At 43.1% G+C, this 27,490-nt stretch overlaps 1 protein-coding gene across 1 annotated transcript in view; it reads left to right on the plus strand.

Moving 5' to 3' along the window:
• LOC127927845 (calcium-activated potassium channel subunit beta-4-like) overlaps nucleotides 1–11,877 on the plus strand; it is a 20,675-nt gene extending 8,798 nt beyond the window's left edge. Inside the window, exon 3 of the mRNA XM_052514557.1 lies at nucleotides 8,540–11,877. Within this exon, the coding sequence (XP_052370517.1) occupies nucleotides 8,540–8,828 (289 nt within the window). The 3' untranslated portion in view covers nucleotides 8,829–11,877. The remainder of the gene's footprint in view (nucleotides 1–8,539) is intronic.
• The last annotated feature ends 15,613 nt before the right edge of the window (nucleotides 11,878–27,490 follow it).

Here is a 27,490-nt window from a genome sequence, read left to right on the forward strand (position 1 = left end):
ACGTCCTTCCTGCTCACGTCCTTCCTGCTCACGTCCTTCCTGCTCACGTCGTTCCTGCTCACGTCGTTCCTGCTCACGTCCTTCCTGCTCACGTCCTTCCTGCTCACGTCCTTCCTGCTCACGTCCTTCCTGTTCACGCCCTTCCTGCTCACGTCTTCCTGTTCACGTCCTTCCTGCTCACGTCCTTCCTGTTCACGTCCACTCACGTCTTCCTGCTCACGTCCTTCCTGCTCACTCCTTCCTGCTCACGTCCTTCCTGCTCACGTCCTTCCTGCTCACGTCCTTCCTGCTCTCGTCCTTCCTGCTCACGTCCTTCCTGCTCACGTCCTTCCTGCTCCTCCTTCCTGCTCACGTCCTTCCTGCTCACGTCCTTCCTGCTCCTGCTCCTTCCTGCTCACGTCCTTCCTGCTCACGTCCTTCCTGCTCACGTCCTTCCTGCTCACGTCCTTCCTGCTCACGTCCTTCCTGCTCACGTCCTTCCTGCTCACGTCCTTCCTGCTCACGTCCTTCCCGACTACAACAATATAAGTATTCTGTCTTCTGAGAGGTGAGCCCCTCCCCTACCCCTAAACCCTACCCTACTCTAGCCCCTCCCCTACCACTAAACCCTACCCTAGCCCCTCCCCTACCACTCCCACTGATGAGAGCACACATCAGAGACATTTTAATAAAGCAGAATACAACAATGTTAGAATTCCATCTTCTGAGAGGTGACCGAGACCTACCTTCCCTGCTCTCATTCTGATTACAATAACCCTCTCTCAAGACATGTCTCATACCGAGTTTAATATAGGAGGATTTGTCAATTCAGGAAGTGAAATTCAATTCAAACTGAGAGAACCTGAATCCCGTTGCTCTCTCAACCACCACAGAAGAAGTGTCTACAGTAATTTGTCAACCCACAGTACATGTTCACACACTCCCTGGTTATACAGCAGCACCTTCAGAGCTGTCACTAGACCAAACACGTGTTTGCTGAAGTATGACACAAACACTTTTTTTCCTCCAAAGAGATTCTCGAGATTTGAGACCCGTCCGGGGAAACTGGAAGATGGATTGTTTTGTCAGGACGGGCTCAGTCTGCAGTCTATTGTAGTCTGAAGCAGTGAGAACCAGTTGGCCAAGGTGTAACAATGTAATGTGGTCGCCTTTTCAAAAACCCTCTCTGTTCTTTTTCAACTAACTATTGCTATTTTCACGTGTAATATTTTCCTGCAGTAAGTCTTAACTCTTAACATGACTCACATTCGACAAAGCCAATATGGCAAAGACAGTAGCAGACAGGCAGTGAAGTCACAAGATGCACCTGGGCATCAGCTGTGTGGTGATGGGAGAGTCTGTCGCCTGCTGTGGATCCATTTCCTGTGGGGCAGGACATGACATGTTCCATGTACTGTAGGGAGGAGTCTGAGAACACCACTTATCAACACTCGTCCGTGGCCAATCATCCCTTCAGTGGCTATTTCTGGAGGCCCATTGGATCTTGTTGAGAAAGTGTGACTGAAGGAATCAACACGTACTGTTGCAGACCGTGTGTGTCTCATGGTACACCTGGTACACCTGGGGCCTGGTACACCTGGGGCCTGGTACACCTGGGGCCTGGTACACCTGGTACACCTGGGACCTGGTACACCTGGGGCCTGGTACACCTGGTACACCTGGTACACCTGGGGCCTGGTACACCTGGTACACCTGGGGCCTGGTACACCTGGTACACCTGGTACACCTGGGGCCTGGTACACCTGGTACACCTGGGGCCTGGTACACCTGGGGCCTGGTACACCTGGTACACCTGGGACCTGGTACACGTGGTACACCTGGTACACCTGGGGCCTGGTACACCTGGTACACCTGGTACACCTGGGGCCTGGTACACCTGGTACACCTGGGGCCTGGTACACCTGGTACACCTGGGGCCTGGTACACCTGGTACACCTGGGGCCTGGTACACCTGGTACACCTGGGGCCTGGTACACCTGGTACACCTGGGGCCTGGTACACCTGGGGCCTGGTACACCTGGTACACCTGGTACACCTGGGGCCTGGTACACCTGGTACACCTGGTACACCTGGGGCCTGGTACACCTGGTACACCTGGTACACCTGGGGCCTGGTACACCTGGTACACCTGGGGCCTGGTACACGGTACACCTGGTACACCTGGGGCCTGGTACACCTGGTACACCTGGGGCCTGGTACACCTGGGGCCTGGTACACCTGGGGCCTGGTACACCTGGTACACCTGGGGCATGGTACACCTGGTACACCTGGTACACCTGGGGCCTGGTACACCTGGTACACCTGGGGCCTGGTACACCTGGTACACCTGGTACACCTGGGGCCTGGTACACCTGGTACACCTGGGGCCTGGTACACCTGGGGCCTGGTACACCTGGTACACCTGGGGCCTGGTACACCTGGTACACCTGGGGCCTGGTACACCTGGGGCCTGGTACACCTGGTACACCTGGAGCTTGTATCCAGGACACTCTTTATTTAACTCAGTCAGTTCAGAACAACTTCTTATTTACAATGACGTCCTAATTCCGAACGACGCTGGGCCAATTGTGCGCCGCCCTATGGGACTCGCATCAGCTGTGTGGTGATGGGAGAGTCTGTCGCCTGCTGTGGATCCATTTCCTGTGGGGCAGGACATGACATGTTCCATGTACTGTAGGGAGGAGTCTGAGAACACCACTTATCAACACTCGTCCGTGGCCAATCATCCCTTCAGTGGCTATTTCTGGAGGCCCATTGGATCTTGTTGAGAAAGTGTGACTGAAGGAATCAACACGTACTGTTGCAGACCGTGTGTGTCTCATGGTACACCTGGTACACCTGGGGCCTGGTACACCTGGGGCCTGGTACACCTGGTACACCTGGTACACCTGGGACCTGGTACACGTGGTACACCTGGTACACCTGGGGCCTGGTACACCTGGTACACCTGGTACACCTGGGGCCTGGTACACCTGGTACACCTGGGGCCTGGTACACCTGGTACACCTGGTACACCTGGGGCCTGGTACACCTGGTACACCTGGGGCCTGGTACACCTGGGGCCTGGTACACCTGGTACACCTGGGACCTGGTACACGTGGTACACCTGGTACACCTGGGGCCTGGTACACCTGGTACACCTGGGGCCTGGTACACCTGGTACACCTGGGGCCTGGTACACCTGGTACACCTGGGGCCTGGTACACCTGGTACACCTGGGGCCTGGTACACCTGGTACACCTGGGGCCTGGTACACCTGGTACACCTGGGGCCTGGTACACCTGGGGCCTGGTACACCTGGTACACCTGGGGCCTGGTACACCTGGTACACCTGGTACACCTGGGGCCTGGTACACCTGGTACACCTGGGGCCTGGTACACCTGGTACACCTGGGGCCTGGTACACGGTACACCTGGTACACCTGGGGGGTACACCTGGTACACCTGGGGCCTGGTACACCTGGGGCCTGGTACACCTGGGGCCTGGTACACCTGGTACACCTGGGGCATGGTACACCTGGTACACCTGGTACACCTGGGGCCTGGTACACCTGGTACACCTGGGGCCTGGTACACCTGGTACACCTGGTACACCTGGGGCCTGGTACACCTGGTACACCTGGGGCCTGGTACACCTGTGGCCTGGTACACCTGGTACACCTGGGGCCTGGTACACCTGGTACACCTGGGGCCTGGTACACCTGGTACACCTGGGGCCTGGTACACCTGGGGCCTGGTACACCTGGTACACCTGGAGCTTGTATCCAGGACACTCTTTATTTAACTCAGTCAGTTCAGAACAACTTCTTATTTACAATGACGTCCTAATTCCGAACGACGCTGGGCCAATTGTGCGCCGCCCTATGGGACTCGCAATCACGGCCAGTTGTGATACAGCCTGAAATCGAACCAGGGTCTGTAGTGGCTAAAATGCAGTGCCTTATAGACCGCTGCGCCATTCGGGAGCCCTCCACCTCTTGAGTTGAGCCTTTTGTTCATCTGGGCTGTTCATTGTATTACTCTTGTCGCAATGCCAGTGTTTTCTCCCATCACCAGTAAACTCTTAGATTGATTGAAATAAGTGTAACGTATGTTTATAACTGAAATGGTACACGGATAGTGTTCAGAGGCCTGTGAACTCCTCAGCAGAGTTGACTCTGTCCTACGTTGCCTCTAGTCCAGTGTTCAGAGGCCTGTGAACTCCTCAGCAGAGTTGACTCTGTCCTACGTTCCCTCTAGTCCAGTGTTCAGAGGCCTGTGAACTCCTCAGCAGAGTTGACTCTGTCCTACGTTCCCTCTAGTCCAGTGTTCGGAGGCCTGTGAACTCCTCAGCAGAGTTGACTCTGTCCTACGTTCCCTCTAGTCCAGTGTTCGGAGGCCTGTGAACTCCTCAGCAGAGTTGACTCTGTCCTACGTTCCCTCTAGTCCAGTGTTCGGAGGCCTGTGAACTCCTCAGCAGAGTTGACTCTGTCCTACGTTGCCTCTAGTCCAGTGTTCAGAGGCCTGTGAACTCCTCAGCAGAGTTGACTCTGTCCTACGTTCCCTCTAGTCCAGTGTTCAGAGGCCTGTGAACTCCTCAGCGGAGTTGACTCTGTCCTACGTTCCCTCTAGTCCAGTGTTCAGAGGCCTGTGAACTCCTCAGCAGAGTTGACTCTGTCCTACGTTGCCTCTAGTCCAGTGTTCAGAGGCCTGTGAACTCCTCAGCAGAGTTGACTCTGTCCTACGTTCCCTCTAGTGCAGTGTTCAGAGGCCTGTGAACTCCTCAGCAGAGTTGACTCTGTCCTGCGTTGCCTCTAGTCCAGTGTTTAGTTGGCTGCCACTGGGCTGTGACTTCTGCTGCAGTCTACACTGCACTACTGTGTGCTACTGTATAGTGCTGTGCAATGCTGTATGGCTGCTGCAGTGTTGGCCTAAGTGGGCCCCTCCAGACCACTGCTTACCCCAAAACAGCCTGATTACAGACCATTTTATTTATATATCATCTAAAATATGTACATATTTTAACTCAATACCCGTTCCAATTCTTAGTTTGCATGCAAGCTGTTCGTAAGTAAACTTTTAATGCAATAAAGAAGCAAAATGGCGAGGGGATAATGCTATTGAAAGGGGAAAAGAGACTCTACATTTAACATTTTATATCCAACACCTGCTTTGTGATCTTTTGCTATTCGGGATAATTATTACTTTTTCACACTTTGTTAACTGGAACATAAAGAGTATGAATCACCCCATGAAACAACATTAAAATCCTATTGCTGTATATCTGTATCCACCTCATCCCCGACATCTGTTTTCTCTCTGATAAATATTCCTCTTGACGTAATCAGTCTGTATTTACTCTTGTAACCAGATGCTCTGATTATACGCCTGACAATTACTGTTAGAAACATCCCTTCACTCAGAGGTATCATCAACATCCCTTCATTCAGAGGTATCATCAACTCCCCTCATTCAGAGATATCATCAACTCCCCTCATTCAGAGGTATCATCAACTCCCCTCATTCAGAGGTATCATCAACTCCCCTCATTCAGAGGTATCATCAACTCCCCTCATTCAGAGGTATCATCAACATCCCTTCATTCAGAGGTATCATCAACATCCCCTCATTCAGAGGTATCATCAACTCCTCTCATTCAGAGGTATCACTCCTCATTCAGGTATCAACTCCCCTCATTCAGAGGTATCATCAACTCTCCTCATTCAGAGATATCATCAACATCCCCTCATTCAGAGATATCATCAACATCCCCTCATTCAGAGGTATCATCAACATCCCCTCATTCAGAGGTATCATCAACATCCCCTCATTCAGAGGTATCATCAACATCCCCTCATTCAGAGGTATCATCAACATCCCCTCATTCAGAGATATCATCAACATCCCCTCATTCAGAGGTATCATCAACTCCCCTCATTCAGAGGTATCATCAACATCCCCTCATTCAGAGGTATCATCAACTCCCCTCATTCAGAGGTATCATCAACATCCCCTCATTCAGAGGTATCATCAACATCCCCTCATTCAGAGATATCATCAACTCCCCTCATTCAGAGATATCATCAACATCCCCTCATTCAGAGGTATCATCAACTCCCCTCATTCAGAGGTATCATCAACTCCCCTCATTCAGAGGTATCATCCCCTCATTCAGAGGTATCATCAACATCCCCTCATTCAGAGATATCATCAACATCCCCTCATTCAGAGGTATCATCAACTCCCTTCATTCAGAGGTATCATCAACATCCCCTCATTCAGAGATATCATCAACATCCCCTCATTCAGAGGTATCATCAACTCCCCTCATTCAGAGGTATCATCAACTCTCCTCATTCAGAGGTATCATCAACTCCCCTCACTCAGAGGTATCATCAACTCCCCTCACTCAGAGGTATCATCAACTCCCCTCACTCAGAGGTATCATCAACTCCCCTCATTCAGAGGTATCATCAACTCCCCTCATTCAGAGGTATCATTAACATCCCCTCATTCAGAGATATCATCAACTCCCCTCACTCAGAGGTATCATCAACTCCCCTCACTCAGAGGTATCATCAACTCCCCTCATTCAGAGGTATCATCAACTCCCCTCATTCAGAGGTATCATCAACTCCCCTCATTCAGAGATATCATCAACATCCCCTCATTCAGAGATATCATCAACTCCCCTCATTCAGAGGTATCATCAACTCCCCTCATTCAGAGATATCATTAACATCCCCTCATTCAGAGATATCATCAACATCCCCTCATTCAGAGGTATCATCAACACCCCTCATTCAGAGGTATCATCAACACCCCTCATTCAGAGATATCATCAACATCCCCTCATTCAGAGGTATCATCAACATCCCCTCATTCAGAGGTATCATCAACATCCCCTCATTCAGAGGTATCATCAACTCCCTTCATTCAGAGGTATCATCAACATCCCCTCATTCAGAGGTATCATCAACATCCCCTCATTCAGAGGTATCATCAACATCCCCTCATTCAGAGGTATCATCAACATCCCCTCATTCAGAGGTATCATCAACATCCCCTCATTCAGAGATATCATCAACTCCCCTCATTCAGAGATATCATCAACATCCCCTCATTCAGAGGTATCATCAACATCCCCTCATTCAGAGGTATCATCAACATCCCCTCATTCAGAGGTATCATCAACTCCCCTCATTCAGAGATATCATCAACTCCCCTCATTCAGAGACATCCTCCTCCCATCATTCTCCCTCCTCCCATCATCCTCCCATCATCCTCCCTCCTCCCATCCTCCTCCCTTCTCCCATCATCCTCCCTCCTCCCATCATCCTCCCTCCTCCCATCATTCTCCCTCCTCCCATCATCCTCCCTCCTCCCATCATTCTCCCTCCTCCCATCATCCTCCCATCATTCTCCCTCCTCCCATCATCCTCCCTCCTCCCATCCTCCTCCCTCCTCCCATCCTCCTCCCTCCTCCCATCATCCTCCTTCCCCCCATCATCCTCCCTCCTTCCATCATCCTCCCTGCTTCTATCATCCTCCCTGCTTCTATCATCCTCCCTCCTCCCATCATCCTCCCATCATTCTCCCTCCTCCCATCCTCCTCCCTCCTCCCATCATCCTCCTTCCTCCCATCATCCTCCTTCCTCCCATCCTCCTCCCTCCTCCCATCCTCCTCCCTCCTCCCATCATCCTCCCTCCTCCCATCATTCTCCCTCCTCCCATCATCCTCCCATCCTCCTCCCTCCTCCCATCCTCCCCCTCCTCCCATCCTCCTCCCTCCTACCATCATCCTCCTTCCTCCCATCATCCTCCCTCCTCCCATCCTCCTCCCTCCTCCCATCATCCTCCTTCCTCCCATCATCCTCCCTCCTCCCATCATCCTCCCATCATCCTCCCATCCTTCTCCCTCCTCCCATCATCCTCCTTCCTCCCATCATCCTCCCTCCTCCCATCATCCTCCCTTCTCCCATCATCCTCCCTCCTCCCATCATCCTCCTTCCTCCCATCATCCTCCCTCCTTCCATCCTCCTCCCTCCTCCCTCCATGTCTCTGTCTTTCTCCATCCCATCTTGCATTGCTGCCAGCTGTAGCTGTCTGCCATGTGCTCCCGATGTCTCTTCCCTCCTCCACCCCTCACCCTCCTTCACCCCTCACCCTCCTCCACCCCTCACCCTCCTCCATCCCTCACCCTCCTCCATCCCTCACCCTCCTCCACCCCCCACCCTCATTCAGAGAGTCGGTGCTAAATCACTCCTGTGGATAGAAACCTCGTTGTGGATCCTGACTTCTCTGCAACTAAGTGAAACGTGATGTACTTTGTCCCTGGATGGAATCCAGAATATATTTCTCCTAGATCATCAGACAATCCTTCACATCTAATGTTGATAGGTGACATTTGTGCTGCATTTAGTCTCTTTTCTGTCAACACTGAAGTTCCTGATAGACAGACATTGCTTTGCATTCTGTAAACACTCACCCCTTTCTTGTTGCCTCATGCCCCCCTAACTTCCTACTCTTTTACCCCCTTGCCCTCTATCTCCCCCTGCAGGCCTGACGACGTACTGTGGCGGCGCTCCCACGACGCCAGCGTCCTCCTCCACTGCGTCCTGTGGCCCATGGTGAGCCTGCTGGTGGGTACCCTCATCGTCCTTCTCACCGTGTGCGCCCGCAGCCTGGCCGTGCGCGCCGAAGCCATCCAAAAGAGGAAGTGCTCGTACGAGCCGGCAGGCAACTCAGAGCAGAGCAAGACGCCGCCCAACACCAACACCGCCTCCTTCCGGACCCTGCCGATGTTCGCTGTCCCTGTCCGACGCAGAGACCGGGAACAGGAACACTAGATGGATGGATGGATGGATTGATTGATAGATTGATGATGACTGTGGTCTCAGTGGTGGTTGTTGTGTGATGAGGACCTCATAGAAGCGGGGAATGTTTGAACTTCCAATTATGACTGTTCTGAACACTCTCATTCCGCTGGACTGGACTCGAGGCTCATGCACCAGAAATGCTTGTCTGTCTTGTCTTGGTGTGTTTGTCTACTTATGTAAGAGCCATTTTGTCAGTTCAACTCTCAGCTGGTGAGGGCCTTTTCTAATGCTATGTGTATTACAATGCGTTGGTTATGTCTATGAATAAGCAAAAATCCAAAAAGGACAATGCCGCTCTCTGTCACTGGTCATGTTTCGGACAGGTCTGTGTTACGTGTTGAGCCTCTGTGTCTCTGTGCTGATTGTAAATGTGGTTCGCGTTTACTTCACTAGCCGAGCTCGGTCTCAAAGTTCAGAGTTCACTGACTTACAAACAGGACATGTCTGTTACCTTTGAAAGCTCTTTAACTAGACTCTTCATTACAAACCCCTGGTCGTAAGAAAGGAGAGATCGTGAGGGCGCCCCGGGCCAGGACCACCTGAGAAGAATCTTCAACACCAGTTACACAAAATGTCAGTGCTTTGTTCAGAGAGAATGCGGTGAAAGGAATTCTGGGAGAGTCCTTCTAATCTCTGGGACGACAGAGCCAGAAGCAGACCTTGGTCTGATCACCCCCAGCATGATGTACTGTCTTCTTCTCTAGGTGGTATTAGGAAGTGTTTAAATGCCTATCTCACTGTTACTGTTCTTTAACACCCCGGGCCACGATTTAAACAAATCTCAACAATGTGTTTATTACATTTAAAGGCATATTACGGTTTGTTTTGATCCGGTTCCCCCTCTCTCTCCTCTCTGTACCACCTGTCTTTTACTAAACCTGTTTCTAACAAGGCTTCTTTAAGGCATCTGTCCAACTACAGCCAACCCAACCGCCATGGACGGAATATGTGTGTTGTTCATTTTCAGTTGGTTGCCGCAGGACACGTTTGAACCTATTTGATCACGATTCAATATGTAGACTGGGCCACGGACGGTTGGTCTGGGTTCAATATGTAGACTGGGCCACGGACGGTTGGTCTGGGTTCAATATGTAGACTGGGCCAAGGACGGTTGGTCTGGGTTAAATATGTAGACTGGGCCACGGACAGTTGGTCTGGGTTCAATATGTAGACTGGGCCACGGACAGTTGGTCTGGGTTCAATATGTAGACTGGGCCAAGGACGGTTGGTCTGGGTTCAATATGTAGACTGGGCCACGGACGGTTGGTCTGGGTTCAATATGTAGACTGGGCCACGGACGGTTGGTCTGGGTTCAATATGTAGACTGGGCCACGGACGGTTGGTCTGGGTTCAATATGTAGACTGGGCAACGGACAGTTGGTTTGGGTTAAATATGTAGACTGGGCCACGGACGGTTGGTCTGGGTTCAATATGTAGACTGGGCCACGGACGGTTGGTCTGGGTTCAATATGTAGACTGGGCCAAGGACGGTTGGTCTGGGTTAAATATGTAGACTGGGCCACGGACAGTTGGTCTGGGTTCAATATGTAGACTGGGCCACGGACAGTTGGTCTGGGTTCAATATGTAGACTGGGCCAAGGACAGTTGGTCTGGGTTCAATATGTAGACTGGGCCACGGACGGTTGGTCTGGATTCAATATGTAGACTGGGCCACGGACGGTTGGTCTGGGTTCAATATGTAGACTGGGCCACGGACAGTTGGTCTGGGTTCAATATGTAGACTGGGCCACAGACAGTTGGTCTGGGTTCAATATGTAGACTGGGCCACGGACGGTTGGTCTGGGTTCAATATGTAGACTGGGCCACGGACAGTTGGTCTGGGTTCAATATGTAGACTGGGCCACGGACAGTTGGTCTGGGTTCAATATGTAGACTGGGCCACGGACAGTTGGTCTGGGTTCGGGACAAAACCTGGGATAGGTAGTTTGTCTGTGGTTGGATAGATGTGCAGATGCCTTGACTGTAGCAACTTCCTCTGCAGTCTGTCTTCTGTTTTACCTTCTGTCAGTTAATGGTTTTAGTTTTTTCACGATGCAAATTGAATGGGTTTTCTTACCACAGTAGCAGACTTTTTGCACCGTTTTGAATAGTTTGTCGTCCGTTTGTGTTACCGCTCTCCGATTGGTTTGAATAGTTTGTCGTCCGTTTGTGTTATACCGCTCTCCGATTGGTTTGAATAGTTTGTCGTCCGTATGTGTTACCGCTCTCCGATTGGTTTGAATAGTTTGTCGTCCGTATGTGTTACCGCTCTCCGATTGGTTTGAATAGTTTGTCGTCCGTTTGTGTTACCGCTCTCCGATTGGTTTGAATAGTTTGTCGTCCGTTTGTGTTACCGCTCTCCGATTGGTTTGAATAGTTTGTCGTCCGTATGTGTTACCGCTCTCCGATTGGTTTGAATAGTTTGTCGTCCGTTTGTGTTACCGCTCTCCGATTGGTTTGAATAGTTTGTCGTCCGTATGTGTTACCGCTCTCCGATTGGTTTGAATAGTTTGTCATCCGTATGTGTTACCGCTCTCCGATTGGTTTGAATAGTTTGTCGTCCGTATGTGTTCCCGCTCTCTGATTGGTTTGAACAGTTAGTACATCCAGTTAGTGTTTTCCATCCGATTGTATAAAAGAAGAATGTGATCTGACTACAAACCGTTACGCCTACCTACCCTGCTCCAAGAAAAGGTTTGCTCTCGACTGCGTTAATCGGACGTACAGGAGTATTTACTTGTGCATTTTCTACAACAGAAGTAGCTAAGACATTGTTGTCCTTGGCTAAAAGAGGAATGATATTTCATACATAAAGCCATATGCTGAACATGTGATTGCAGTTAGAGGCAGCTCCACGGGATGTCCTCTTACAATATGAGCTGTAACAGTAGTACTAAAGTAATATATTTTGTGTTGGAAAGAGAATGTTTTTTATAAAGCCAATCCATTTAAAATGTCTGCTGCATAATGATGAGTAATAGTGCCTCATAGATATCTTTAATAAATAGAATAAGAGTTATTGTCTTCAACATAGTTTATTACTGCACCATATTCTTGTTCTTTCGTTAATAAATCTTCTTCGGGATCGGTGTCCCTTCCACAGGCCGATTGAGCTAACGTACTGTGGGCTAATGCAGTTAGCATGAGGTTGTAAGTAACAAGAACATTTCCCAGGACATAGACACATCTGATATGGGCAGAAAGCTTACATTCTTGTTAATCTAACTGCCATGTCCAATGTATAGTAGCTATTACAGTGAAAGAATGCCATGCTATTGTTTGAGGAGACTGCACAATTTTGAACATGAAAAGTTATTAATAAACATATTAGGCGCATTTGGGCAGTCTTGATACAACATTTTGAACAGAAATGCAATAGTTCATTGGATCAGTCTAAAACTCTGCACATACACTGCTGCCATCTAGTGGCCAAAATCTAAATTGCACCTGGGCTGGAATAATACATTATGACCTTTCTCTTGCATTTCAACTATGATGGTACAAAAAAAAATACATAAGAATGGTTGTTTTTTTCTTCGTATTATCTTTTACCAGATCTAATGTGTTATATTCTCCTACATTCCTTTCACATTTCCACAAACCTTAAAGTGTTTCCTTTCAAATGCTACCAAGAAAATGCATATCCTTGCTTCAGGGCCAGAGCTACAGGAAGTTATATTTGGGTATGTCATTTTAGACTTGAAATAAAGGAGCGGATTCTTAAGAGGATCATTTCAACTGTAACATTAACTTTGTAACTGCACTGCAGTCTTTCAGAAAACCATTATAACTAACCGGATTCACAGATTTACTGATGATTTGACCTGGTTACAGGTGAATGACAGATGTTTGTGTTATGATGGCGTCTCACCTGGTTACAGCTGAATGACAGATGGTTGTGTTATGATGGTGTCTCACCTGGTTACAGGTGAATGGCAGATGTTTGTGTTATGATGACGTCTCACCTGGTTACAGGTGAATGACAGATGTTTGTGTTATGATGGTGTCTCACCTGGTTACAGGTGAATGGCAGATGGTTGTGTTATGATGGCGTCTCACCTGGTTACAGGTGAATGACAGATGTTTGTGTTATGATGACGTCTCACCTGGTTACAGGTGAATGACAGATGGTTGTGTTATGATGGTGTCTCACCTGGTTACAGGTGAATGACAGATGGTTGTGTTATGATGGCGTCTCACCTGGTTACAGGTGAATGGCAGATGTTTGTGTTATGATGGTGTCTCACCTGGTTACAGGTGAATGACAGATGGTTGTGTTATGATGGCGTCTCATCTGGTTACAGGTGAATGACAGATGGTTGTGTTATGATGGTGTCTCACCTGGTTACAGGTGAATGACAGATGGTTGTGTTATGATGGTGTCTCACCTGGTTACAGGTGAATGACAGATGGTTGTGTTATGATGGTGTCTCACCTGGTTACAGGTGAATGACAGATGGTTGTGTTATGATGGTGTCTCACCTGGTTACAGGTGAATGGCAGGTGTTTGTTATGATGGTGTCTCACCTGGTTACAGGTGAATGGCAGATGTTTGTGTTATGATGGTGTCTCACCTGGTTACAGGTGAATGACAGATGGTTGTGTTATGATGGTGTCTCACCTGGTTACAGGTGAATGACAGATGTGTGTGTTATGATGGTGTCTCACCTGGTTACAGGTGAATGACAGATGGTTGTGTTATGATGGTGTCTCACCTGGTTACAGGTGAATGGCAGATGTGTGTGTTATGATGGTGTCTCACCTGGTTACAGGTGAATGACAGATGTTTGTGTTATGATGGTGTCTCACCTGGTTACAGGTGAATGACAGATGGTTGTGTTATGATGGTGTCTGACCTGGTTACAGGTGAATGACAGATGTGTGTGTTATGATGGTGTCTCACCTGGTTACAGGTGAATGACAGATGGTTGTGTTATGATGGTGTCTCACCTGGTTACAGGTGAATGGCAGATGTTTGTTATGATGGTGTCTCACCTGGTTACAGGTGAATGACAGATGTTTGTGTTATGATGGTGTCTCACCTGGTTACAGGTGAATGACAGATGGTTGTGTTATGATGGAGTCTCACCTGGTTACAGGTGAATGACAGATGTTTGTGTTATGATGGTGTCTCACCTGGTTACAGGTGAATGGCAGATGTTTGTGTAATGATGACGTCTCACCTGGTTACAGGTGAATGACAGATGGTTGTGTCATGATGGTGTCTCACCTGGTTACAGGTGAAAGACAGATGTTTGTTATGATGGTGATAGTGGAATTTCTATAATTCCTATGTGTTTTGTACCCAAAAACAAATTCGCACTCAATTCTAATTCATTAATGATTTGTAAGTTCATTAATTAGGCATGAAGTAGATTGAGACCAGTCTTAAAAGCCAAGGTAATAATGTTTAATTCCAGAGAGTACTCAATGCATATACACATTTCCACAGGTTATAAACTGAAAATGACGTCAGCGTTTTCCAAACGTTCTATTTCACAAGCAGAGGGGCCCCCTAGCTTTTGAGCCTTCGCGTTATCAGCACGAAGTCAAGGCCAGTCAGTATAAATCAACATTCTCGACAATCTGGAGATGGCCCGTTCCCACCACCTGGAGATTTGTACAACTGAATGAACTAAGGAACAGACCTTCATTGTTACTAAACTCCTGACTACATTATATACAATTGGGAAAGGGAGCAAGAGAGAAAATTCACATGTACAGTACATTATAGCATTTGGACTAGTCAGTTCTGATTGGAATGTATACATAATTAGTAATTTCAACCATAATTTCCTCTATCAATCCTCCCTTTGATCAAATATTATACATTCAAATCTACAAAATTAAAATATTATTATAAATGTTTACCCGACTCTTCACCCACCATCAATCAAATCTAACCCTAACTCCAACTGTTTTTAAACCTACATCAGAATCATAACTCCTCTTTCAGTATTTTTTTTTACAATCTTTATTAAAAAAACAGTTTAATCATTGAAACAAATTACAATCTAATTCCCCTTCATCTCAACACTATTCTCATCAAACATAAATTCCCCACAAATTACAGATCCAGATTCGTCTACTTCCTCTGTAGACATGCCTTCAGTCCTCCACAGGTCAGAACCTGGAATCGGCCCATAATGCACCATCTGTAGTGTCATTGATCTCTCCAGAGTCCTGGAAACAAGGCCTCGCACACAGGGAATTAGACAACAGCCGCATAAAATTAAAACAGTCATGCAGGTGGATGCCGTCCATAACACAGTGATTATAACATTTTTCCATTTTCCAAACGTACTATCAAACCAATTAGTCAGGGAAGTATTCACCCCAGAGTTTTCTGCCAACCCGTGAGCCAGGGTGGTCAAACCAGCTGAGGCTTCGGGCACTGATTCGTCCGGAGCTGTGTTACCCCGGGATGTAAGACATGGTCCTGATTATCACGCCCACTTCCCCCTTTTATCTAATGCAATTCTATTCTGTCAGGTCTTCCAGCTGGTTGCTTCAGTCTGTTCTACAAAACCTTTAATAACACCTTTGGTATTCCTGCTAAATCGCTGTTGATTATCATAACTATAATTAATCCAGTCCACGCTCTTGTGAGAGTAGAGCCCCAGAAATGCTTAACTCTAATCCTGCTAGGATCTGATTTCTTGCTTTGACTCATCTGGCACCTCTCCTGGAACCCCAATGTTATCAATGTATACCTTGTCATCAAATGACCCAGATGAAGTGCTTCTCTTTTCCCTTTTAGATAACTTCATGTCCTGTTGTCTGCGCACATGACCCACACACTAGGTGTCAACACTGGCCCATTTTATTTTATTGAAATCCCCAGAGTTCAACCTGTCAATTCAGCCTGTCAATTCAGACATGGTCTCGTCAATGGTCATAATCTCCGTCCCACCGCAAGCACCAACCTGGTTCCCGGGGACATAAATAGTGCAAATCAATACAACTGTCATTATCTGGCCCTCCCGCTCTCATGAACAGCTTTACCATACTGACCCACACTCCTCTACCCAGAACCGTACCAGGGTGTCGACCAAGACCTGGTCATCTCCCTACCACAACCCTTGATCCTTTTAATTTCTATTTAAAGAGTTAAGCATTTCCTTATGCCACTCCACTCTACCTTTTTCCATACTGGGTGAGTGGATTTATATAGCCCTCTCTCCCCATGGGGAGAGTGTCCACGATCAATATCGGAACCTGCACCGATATCTCTTCTATTTTGGAACAAAATCCTCACCGTCTAAACCATGGGTCAAATTACCACTCTCTGCATATCTAGTAGGACGTGCTGTATTGGGAACATGTCACCCACGATAAAACAGCTTCAGACGAACAGCTTCCATGTGAAGCCCCACCCTCTCCCATAGAACACATCGCTTAGCAAGAGCCAGACACACTTTCACTTCTATGAACAACAACAGTGAGGAAAGGACAGGTAAGGTATTTTTCATTCGAGAGATGGCCCCCAGAATTCTGTTAATTCCAGTTCTCCTCTCGAACTCTGTTATTGTTCGACAACGTAAATGTGTCTTACCCTCCCGCAGTGCGATATGAATCCGGGTAGCTCTTTCAGCTAGCTGTCACCAGGAGTCCTTGGTATGGTCCCCCCGCCAGGCCCACGGAACTGGATTGAGTGACTTCACCTGTAGTTCACCTGTAGTGCATAAACTCTTGGACATACAGGTTTGGTTAATAAAACTGTTTCTTATTCGTTCTGTTTATTAGCAAAAAATTTTTTTTGATTAGTTAATTATCCCGTAGGTCACATCCTATTCTCTAACACTATTTACCCATCCCCCCTTTGTTACCTGGCTCTGCCCAGGTAACAACCTTGCCTTATTCTTACATAATAACTTAGGTAAGATTTAGTGAATTATCCTTATGTCTGACATTATCATTTAGGAGTGTCCCTTTCATTTCCCACATGTCCAATTCTCGCTTTTGTCTCCACTCAGTAACTGTTATCTACACACTATGTTATCTTTGCTCGTCCTGGCTCCCCTTCTAAAACTTCTCTGCTCTCCAACCTTCAAGGTCTCTGCAGTGCGGGGGAGGGCTCTTCTGTCTGCCTGGTGGCTCTGTTTTTCACATTCCCAAATTTGAACTACATGCCTCACCGTTTGGCTTTATCTAAACTCATGGATTTTCTTTTAGAAAGAACATGTCTATGAGCGGCTTTTCTCTAAAGTCCTTACATTTCCTTAATCAATCTATCTTAATCCTAACAATAATCCTAAATCATCATAGATGTCCTATATTCCTGTTAAATGCAATACTATTTAAAAACTTATAATCTAATAAATGCTAACCATATTAAAAATCCTTCCTACACTAACAAGCCCTCTCCTTGGGGACCCTCAGTATTCTATCTGACAATAACATGGATTTAATATGTGTTGCAAAGTGTGGAATAAAACTTTGGTCGTGGAAAACAGAGTAAAGCAGAACAAAGCATTCTTATAACCCATCTGGTCCTCTCAGCTATTCCTATCCTGCACCAGGTGGGCACCATGCCACCCTTCACGACAGGGAGAACAAACATACATGGGTCATCCTCAGCCAGTCTCATCCTCCCCTGAAAGCATGCTTCACCTCAGCCTCTTCATCTGGAGCATCAAGCAAAGGCATCATGCCTGAAGCCTTCACCACATCTGTAACAGACTTCTTAAAACACGGTATGATGCAAGCAGCACAACACATCAATAACAAATAATACAAGAATTAGGGTCAGAAATCCAGTAACCACCATACCAGTATACTTACCAAACCAGGCTCCCAACTAAGAGAACAGATATACTACCATCTGGACTGGTGTTATTAGGAATATACGTGCAACATTGTTCACCGAACATCTTGCAGACGCCCCCCTGATTAGCAAGAAGCATATCCTAAGCAAGTCTATTCTGTATAAGACAGTCACAAATTGTCCCTACCATCAAAACCAGTCTCAGTGCCTAATTGATCAATAGTTGAATAGTCTAACATGAATTACCTGAATGGGATTTTTAACCCAGTAGTAGCAGGTTCGGTCCAGGGGTGGTAGAGGAGTGTGTCTGGCCCTGGTTCGTCTGGGACCTCTGGTTTTGGCAGTACCTTAATAGAAAACACACCCATCGTGTCTGACACGGTCCTTTGTAGTCTGAGGGAGTAAGTGCCTGCATCAGAGAGCTTAATAGTTTTGATGGTTAGTAGGATTTCATCACCTTTACAAAGTTCAACAGTGCTCCCAGGTTTCCCCCATATCATGGAAAACCTATCCACCTTTGTGGGATCTCCTATGCCATAAGGATATCCTCTTCTCCAATCCCAGAACTGTCCCAAGTTGGTTATTACGTAATCCCCATACGGACACCCTCCCCCATTACACAGGTAATGTCCCCGTCTTTTCACACTCCTGTACACGAGTGTTAAAACCAAACCAAAATATCTCAATTTCTTCCCTGCCCTGTTGGCTCAAAATATGTTATCTTCCCCTATTTATTCTCAATGATGAATATGACTTTCTCTCTGTTACAATACCAAATCACTAATAGCCCATTCAACAACTTCACAGCTAATGTTATAAGACAGAATCCTGAACCACTTTCTCATTTGCGGTTCAAACAGTAATTCTAACCCCTCAACCAAAACTGCTTAATTTCCAATGAATTTACCTTAAAACTAGTAACTCAATATGACCCCATTCATTATACAAATGACTCTCCCCTGAGGCTGATCAGACCTCAGAAGCCAGTCATGATAAGGTCAAAAGGTCATACCATATTAGACATAAAGAACCCTTTATCCTTACAATAGAAATAGTCACCTGTATAATTCAAACCCATTAAAAAAACATCTCATAAGGTTACTGTTCAACTAAGTTAAATCAAACCCCTAAAATTGACCATAACCAGTAAACAAATAAACAAAACACTTTTATATCAACTTCTGAAAAGTTACTCGAAACCTCGATACACACACCAACAGCCATACGATTTGCTCCGTTATCCCCAGTCCCTGGTGACAAAAGTGCCTCGCTAGTGACGTCATCATCAAGCGCTCAACCTGCCAATTCGCAGCGACTTCAAATGAATTGTAAATAATTCTTGTTCGATTAACCAAACATAATTTATCACATCTGTTCAAATCCTGAATTATAATTTACCACCCCAACCAACATCTCTAAATTCGCTAATTTTATAAAAGCTTTTCGATGGGCATAAATCATAATTGTCTCTTTGTTATCATTTAGAATCCATTTTGCTCTACGTACCTGTCTCGTCTTTGACTTAGTATTTTAATTACAACTCTATTCCCAATACGTTATTCACTTGTCTAATTACAAACTCAGACTAGCATTAGAGAGTGTACGCCTTAAAAATGCTTTGTCTCTGCGAACAGGGAAATCCCCTTAACCCAAACTTTTACTCCTACAACGACACCCAATAATTCCGATGATCCCTTCACATCGTTTGTTTTAAATCTCTTGAGGTATCATGTAACTTATTTTTCTATCTTCGAATTGTCGTCCCACAATATTTTTTCCCCTGTCATACACTCAAACCACTGTGATTACCGTGCACCGTCCCTTCAAGATAAGACATTTTATTTGTTCCCCGCAATGAGAACGGAATTCAGATCATTTTTAGAATACGTCACTTTTTGTTCAAATTCACTGGCGTTACCTTAACCAAAACTCAATACTCGGAAAAACAATCACAACTTCTTACGATTAAACTAATTCTTACCTAATTTATAGTCCAAAGCGTTGCACTATATAGCCCCATTGAGTGTCTAGCAATTCCGTTGCTGGCTATAGCCACAAATCTGCCCGCCTTTGTAAAATATATATTCCCTATTCAGATTGAGCTCAGTTCCAAATTCTAATCATCAGAGTAAACCCAACCGAACTTCTCAACTTACTATACCCTAACATTTAAACGTACCATGCTATAACGTCCAGATAGCCCGAAATTGTATCGTATCTCTCCGTTATTCCCTACATTTAACTTTAGGTAACCTTATCTTCTATGATACATTTATTTAAATATGACTCCCATCTCAATACATTATTCCGCCAGATCATTTTGGGCAAAATAGCGTTTTACATCGAAATTGTCTCGCCATTTATTTTTAATGACTTCTTTTTTTAACAAAATGTATTCAATCTAAAACACATAATAAATGTTCAGTTATATTTAGACAACCACTGGCGACCGTATTTCATAAACACATAATAAACGTTCAGTTATATTTAGACAACCACTGGCGACCGTATTTCATAAACACATAATAAACGTTCAGTTATATTTAGACAACCACTGGCGACCGTATTTCATAAACACATAATACACGTTCAGTTATATTTAGACAACCACTGGCGACCGTATTTCATAAACACATAATACATGTTCAGTTATATTTAGACAACCACTGGCGACCGTATTTCATAAACACATAATAAACGTTCAGTTATATTTAGACAACCACTGGCGACCGTATTTCATAAACACATAATACATGTTCAGTTATATTTAGACAACCACTGGCGACCGTATTTCATAAACACATAATAAACGTTCAGTTATATTTAGACAACCACTGGCGACCGTATTTCATAAACACATAATAAACGTTCAGTTATATTTAGACAACCACTGGCGACCGTATTTCATAAACACATAATAAACGTTCAGTTATATTTAGACAACCACTGGCGACCGTATTTCATAAACACATAATAAACGTTCAGTTATATTTAGACAACCACTGGCGACCGTATTTCATAAACACATAATACATGTTCAGTTATATTTAGACAACCACTGGCGACCGTATTTCATAAACACATAATAAACGTTCAGTTATATTTAGACAACCACTGGCGACCGTATTTCATAAACACATAATACATGTTCAGTTATATTTAGACAACCACTGGCGACCGTATTTCATAAACACATAATAAACGTTCAGTTATATTTAGACAACCACTGGCGACCGTATTTCATAAACACATAATAAACGTTCAGTTATATTTAGACAACCACTGGCGACCGTATTTCATAAACACATAATACATGTTCAGTTATATTTAGACAACCACTGGCGACCGTATTTCATAAACACATAATAAACGTTCAGTTATATTTAGACAACCACTGGCGACCGTATTTCATAAACACATAATAAACGTTCAGTTATATTTAGACAACCACTGGCGACCGTATTTCATAAACACATAATAAACGTTCAGTTATATTTAGACAACCACTGGCGACCGTATTTCATAAACACATAATAAACGTTCAGTTATATTTAGACAACCACTGGCGACCGTATTTCATAAACACATAATAAACGTTCAGTTATATTTAGACAACCACTGGCGACCGTATTTCATAAACACATAATAAACGTTCAGTTATATTTAGACAACCACTGGCGACCGTATTTCATAAACACATAATAAACGTTCAGTTATATTTAGACAACCACTGGCGACCGTATTTCATAAACACATAATAAACGTTCAGTTATATTTAGACAACCACTGGCGACCGTATTTCATAAACACATAATAAACGTTCAGTTATATTTAGACAACCACTGGCGACCGTATTTCATAAACACATAATAAACGTTCAGTTATATTTAGACAACCACTGGCGACCGTATTTCATAAACACATAATAAACGTTCAGTTATATTTAGACAACCACTGGCGACCGTATTTCATAAACACATAATAAACGTTCAGTTATATTTAGACAACCACTGGCGACCGTATTTCATAAACACATAATAAACGTTCAGTTATATTTAGACAACCACTGGCGACCGTATTTCATAAACACATAATAAACGTTCAGTTATATTTAGACAACCACTGGCGACCGTATTTCATAAACACATAATAAACGTTCAGTTATATTTAGACAACCACTGGCGACCGTATTTCATAAACACATAATAAACGTTCAGTTATATTTAGACAACCACTGGCGACCGTATTTCATAAACACATAATAAACGTTCAGTTATATTTAGACAACCACTGGCGACCGTATTTCATAAACACATAATAAACGTTCAGTTATATTTAGACAACCACTGGCGACCGTATTTCATAAACACATAATAAACGTTCAGTTATATTTAGACAACCACTGGCGACCGTATTTCATAAACACATAATAAACGTTCAGTTATATTTAGACAACCACTGGCGACCGTATTTCATAAACACATAATAAACGTTCAGTTATATTTAGACAACCACTGGCGACCGTATTTCATAAACACATAATAAACGTTCAGTTATATTTAGACAACCACTGGCGACCGTATTTCATAAACACATAATAAACGTTCAGTTATATTTAGACAACCACTGGCGACCGTATTTCATAAACACATGTTCAGTTATATTTAGACAACCACTGGCACCGTATTTCATAAAGACATGTTCAGTTATATTTAGACAACCACTGGCGACCGTATTTCATAAACACATAATAAACGTTCAGTTATATTTAGACAACCATTTCATAAACACATAATAAACGTTCAGTTATATTTAGACAACCACTGGCGACCGTATTTCATAAACACATAATAAACGTTCAGTTATATTTAGACAACCACTGGCGACCGTATTTCATAAACACATAATAAACGTTCAGTTATATTTAGACAACCACTGGCGACCGTATTTCATAAACACATAATAAACGTTCAGTTATATTTAGACAACCACTGGCGACCGTATTTCATAAACACATAATAAACGTTCAGTTATATTTAGACAACCACTGGCGACCGTATTTCATAAACACATAATAAACGTTCAGTTATATTTAGACAACCACTCAGGACAACCCGTATTTCATAAACACATAATACATGTTCAGTTATATTTAGACAACCACTGGCGACCGTATTTCATAAACACATAATAAACGTTCAGTTATATTTAGACAACCACTGGCGACCGTATTTCATAAACACATAATAAACGTTCAGTTATATTTAGACAACCACTGGCGACCGTATTTCATAAACACATAATAAACGTTCAGTTATATTTAGACAACCACTGGCGACCGTATTTCATAAACACATAATACACGTTCAGTTATATTTAGACAACCACTGGCGACCGTATTTCATAAACACATAATACACGTTCAGTTATATTTAGACAACCAACATTTCATAAACACATAATAAACGTTCAGTTATATTTAGACAACCACTGGCGACCGTATTTCATAAACACATAATACACGTTCAGTTATATTTAGACAACCACAGTTAGTTATTTAGACAACCACTGGCGACCGTATTTCATAAACACATAATAAACGTTCAGTTATATTTAGACAACCACTGGCGACCGTATTTCATAAACACATAATAAACGTTCAGTTATATTTAGACAACCACTGGCGACCGTATTTCATAAACACATAATAAACGTTCAGTTATATTTAGACAACCACTGGCGACCGTATTTCATAAACACATAATAAACGTTCAGTTATATTTAGACAACCACTGGCGACCGTATTTCATAAACACATAATAAGACAACCACTGGCGACCGTATTTCAGTTATATTTAGACAACCACTGGCCACCGTATTTCATAAACACATAATAAACGTTCAGTTATATTTAGACAACCACTGGCGACCGTATTTCATAAACACATAATAAACGTTCAGTTATATTTAGACAACCACTGGCGACCGTATTTCATAAACACATAATAAACGTTCAGTTATATTTAGACAACCACTGGCGACCGTATTTCATAAACACATAATAAACGTTCAGTTATATTTAGACAACCACTGGCGACCGTATTTCATAAACACATAATATTTCATAAACACATAATAAACGTTCAGTTATATTTAGACAACCACTGGCGACCGTATTTCATAAACACATAATAAACGTTCAGTTATATTTAGACAACCACTGTTATATTTAGACAACCACTGGCGACCGTATTTCATAAACACATAATAAACGTTCAGTTATATTTAGACAACCACTGGCGACCGTATTTCATAAACACATAATAAACGTTCAGTTATATTTAGACAACCACTGGCGACCGTATTTCATAAACACATAATAAACGTTCAGTTATATTTAGACAACCACTGGCGACCGTATTTCATAAACACATAATAAACGTTCAGTTATATTTAGACAACCACTGGCGACCGTATTTCATAAACACATAATAAACGTTCAGTTATATTTAGACAACCACTGGCGACCGTATTTCATAAACACATAATAAACGTTCAGTTATATTTAGACAACCACTGGCGACCGTATTTCATAAACACATAATAAACGTTCAGTTATATTTAGACAACCACTGGCGACCGTATTTCATAAACACATAATACATGTTCAGTTATATTTAGACAACCACTGGCGACCGTATTTCATAAACACATAATAAACGTTCAGTTATATTTAGACAACCACTGGGCGATTTCCGTATTTCATAAACACATAATAAACGTTCAGTTATATTTAGACAACCACTGGCGACCGTATTTCATAAACACATAATACCAACGTTCAGTTATATTTAGACAACCACTGGCGACCGTATTTCATAAACACATAATAAACGTTCAGTTATATTTAGACAACCACTGGCGACCGTATTTCATAAACACATAATAAACGTTCAGTTATATTTAGACAACCACTGGCGACCGTATTTCATAAACACATAATAAACGTTCAGTTATATTTAGACAACCACTGGCGACCGTATTTCATAAACACATAATAAACGTTCAGTTATATTTAGACAACCACTGGCGACCGTATTTCATAAACACATAATAAACGTTCAGTTATATTTAGACAACCACTGGCGACCGTATTTCATAAACACATAATAAACGTTCAGTTATATTTAGACAACCACTGGCGACCGTATTTCATAAACACATAATAAACGTTCAGTTATATTTAGACAACCACTGGCGACCCGTATTTCATAAACACATAATAAACGTTCAGTTATATTTAGACAACCACTGGCGACCGTATTTCATAAACACATAATAAACGTTCAGTTATATTTAGACAACCACTGGCGACCGTATTTCATAAACACATAATAAACGTTCAGTTATATTTAGACAACCACTGGCGACCGTATTTCATAAACACATAATAAACGTTCAGTTATATTTAGACAACCACTGGCGACCGTATTTCATAAACACATAATAAACGTTCAGTTATATTTAGACAACCACTGGCGACCGTATTTCATAAACACATAATAAACGTTCAGTTATATTTAGACAACCACTGGCGACCGTATTTCATAAACACATAATAAACGTTCAGTTATATTTAGACAACCACTGGCGACCGTATTTCATAAACACATAATAAACGTTCAGTTATATTTAGACAACCACTGGCGACCGTATTTCATAAACACATAATAAACGTTCAGTTATATTTAGACAACCACTGGCGACCGTATTTCATAAACACATAATAAACGTTCAGTTATATTTAGACAACCACTGGCGACCGTATTTCATAAACACATAATAAACGTTCAGTTATATTTAGACAACCACTGGCGACCGTATTTCATAAACACATAATAAACGTTCAGTTATATTTAGACAACCACTGGCGACCGTATTTCATAAACACATAATAAACGTTCAGTTATATTTAGACAACCACTGGCGACCGTATTTCATAAACACATAATAAACGTTCAGTTATATTTAGACAACCACTGGCGACCGTATTTCATAAACACATAATAAACGTTCAGTTATATTTAGACAACCACTGGCGACCGTATTTCATAAACACATAATAAACGTTCAGTTATATTTAGACAACCACTGGCGACCGTATTTCATAAACACATAATAAACGTTCAGTTATATTTAGACAACCACTGGCGACCGTATTTCATAAACACATAATAAACGTTCAGTTATATTTAGACAACCACTGGCGACCGTATTTCATAAACACATAATAAACGTTCAGTTATATTTAGACAACCACTGGCGACCGTATTTCATAAACACATAATAAACGTTCAGTTATATTTAGACAACCACTGGCGACCGTATTTCATAAACACATAATAAACGTTCAGTTATATTTAGACAACCACTGGCGACCGTATTTCATAAACACATAATAAACGTTCAGTTATATTTAGACAACCACTGGCGACCGTATTTCATAAACACATAATAAACGTTCAGTTATATTTAGACAACCACTGGCGACCGTATTTCATAAACACATAATAAACGTTCAGTTATATTTAGACAACCACTGGCGACCGTATTTCATAAACACATAATAAACGTTCAGTTATATTTAGACAACCACTGGCGTATTTCATAAACCGTATTTCATAAACACATAATAAACGTTCAGTTATATTTAGACAACCACTGGCGACCGTATTTCATAAACACATAATAAACGTTCAGTTATATTTAGACAACCACTGGCGACCGTATTTCATAAACACATAATAAACGTTCAGTTATATTTAGACAACCACTGGCGACGTATTTCGTATTTCATTTAAACACATAATAAACGTTCAGTTATATTTAGACAACCACTGGCGACCGTATTTCATAAACACATAATAAACGTTCAGTTATATTTAGACAACCACTGGCGACCGTATTTCATAAACACATAATAAACGTTCAGTTATATTTAGACAACCACTGGCGACCGTAATTTCATAAACACATAATAAACGTTCAGTTATATTTAGACAACCACTGGCGACCGTATTTCATAAACACATAATAAACGTTCAGTTATATTTAGACAACCACTGGCGACCGTATTTCATAAACACATAATAAACGTTCAGTTATATTTAGACAACCACTGGCGACCGTATTTCATAAACACATAATAAACGTTCAGTTATATTTAGACAACCACTGGCGACCGTATTTCATAAACACATAATAAACGTTCAGTTATATTTAGACAACCACTGGCGACCGTATTTCATAAACACATAATAAACGTTCAGTTATATTTAGACAACCACTGGCGACCGTATTTCATAAACACATAATAAACGTTCAGTTATATTTAGACAACCACTGGCGACCGTATTTCATAAACACATAATAAACGTTCAGTTATATTTAGACAACCACTGGCGACCGTATTTCATAAACACATAATAAACGTTCAGTTATATTTAGACAACCACTGGCGTATTTCATAAACACCGTATTTCATAAACACATAATAAACGTTCAGTTATATTTAGACAACCACTGGCGACCGTATTTCATAAACACATAATAAACGTTCAGTTATATTTAGACAACCACTGGCGACCGTATTTCATAAACACATAATAAACGTTCAGTTATATTTAGACAACCACTGGCGACCGTATTTCATAAACACATAATAAACGTTCAGTTATATTTAGACAACCACTGGCGACCGTATTTCATAAACACATAATAAACGTTCAGTTATATTTAGACAACCACTGGCGACCGTATTTCATAAACACATAATAAACGTTCAGTTATATTTAGACAACCACTG

This window comes from Oncorhynchus keta, unplaced genomic scaffold, assembly GCF_023373465.1.
Source record: "Oncorhynchus keta strain PuntledgeMale-10-30-2019 unplaced genomic scaffold, Oket_V2 Un_scaffold_180_pilon_pilon, whole genome shotgun sequence".
Taxonomy (NCBI): domain Eukaryota; kingdom Metazoa; phylum Chordata; class Actinopteri; order Salmoniformes; family Salmonidae; genus Oncorhynchus; species Oncorhynchus keta.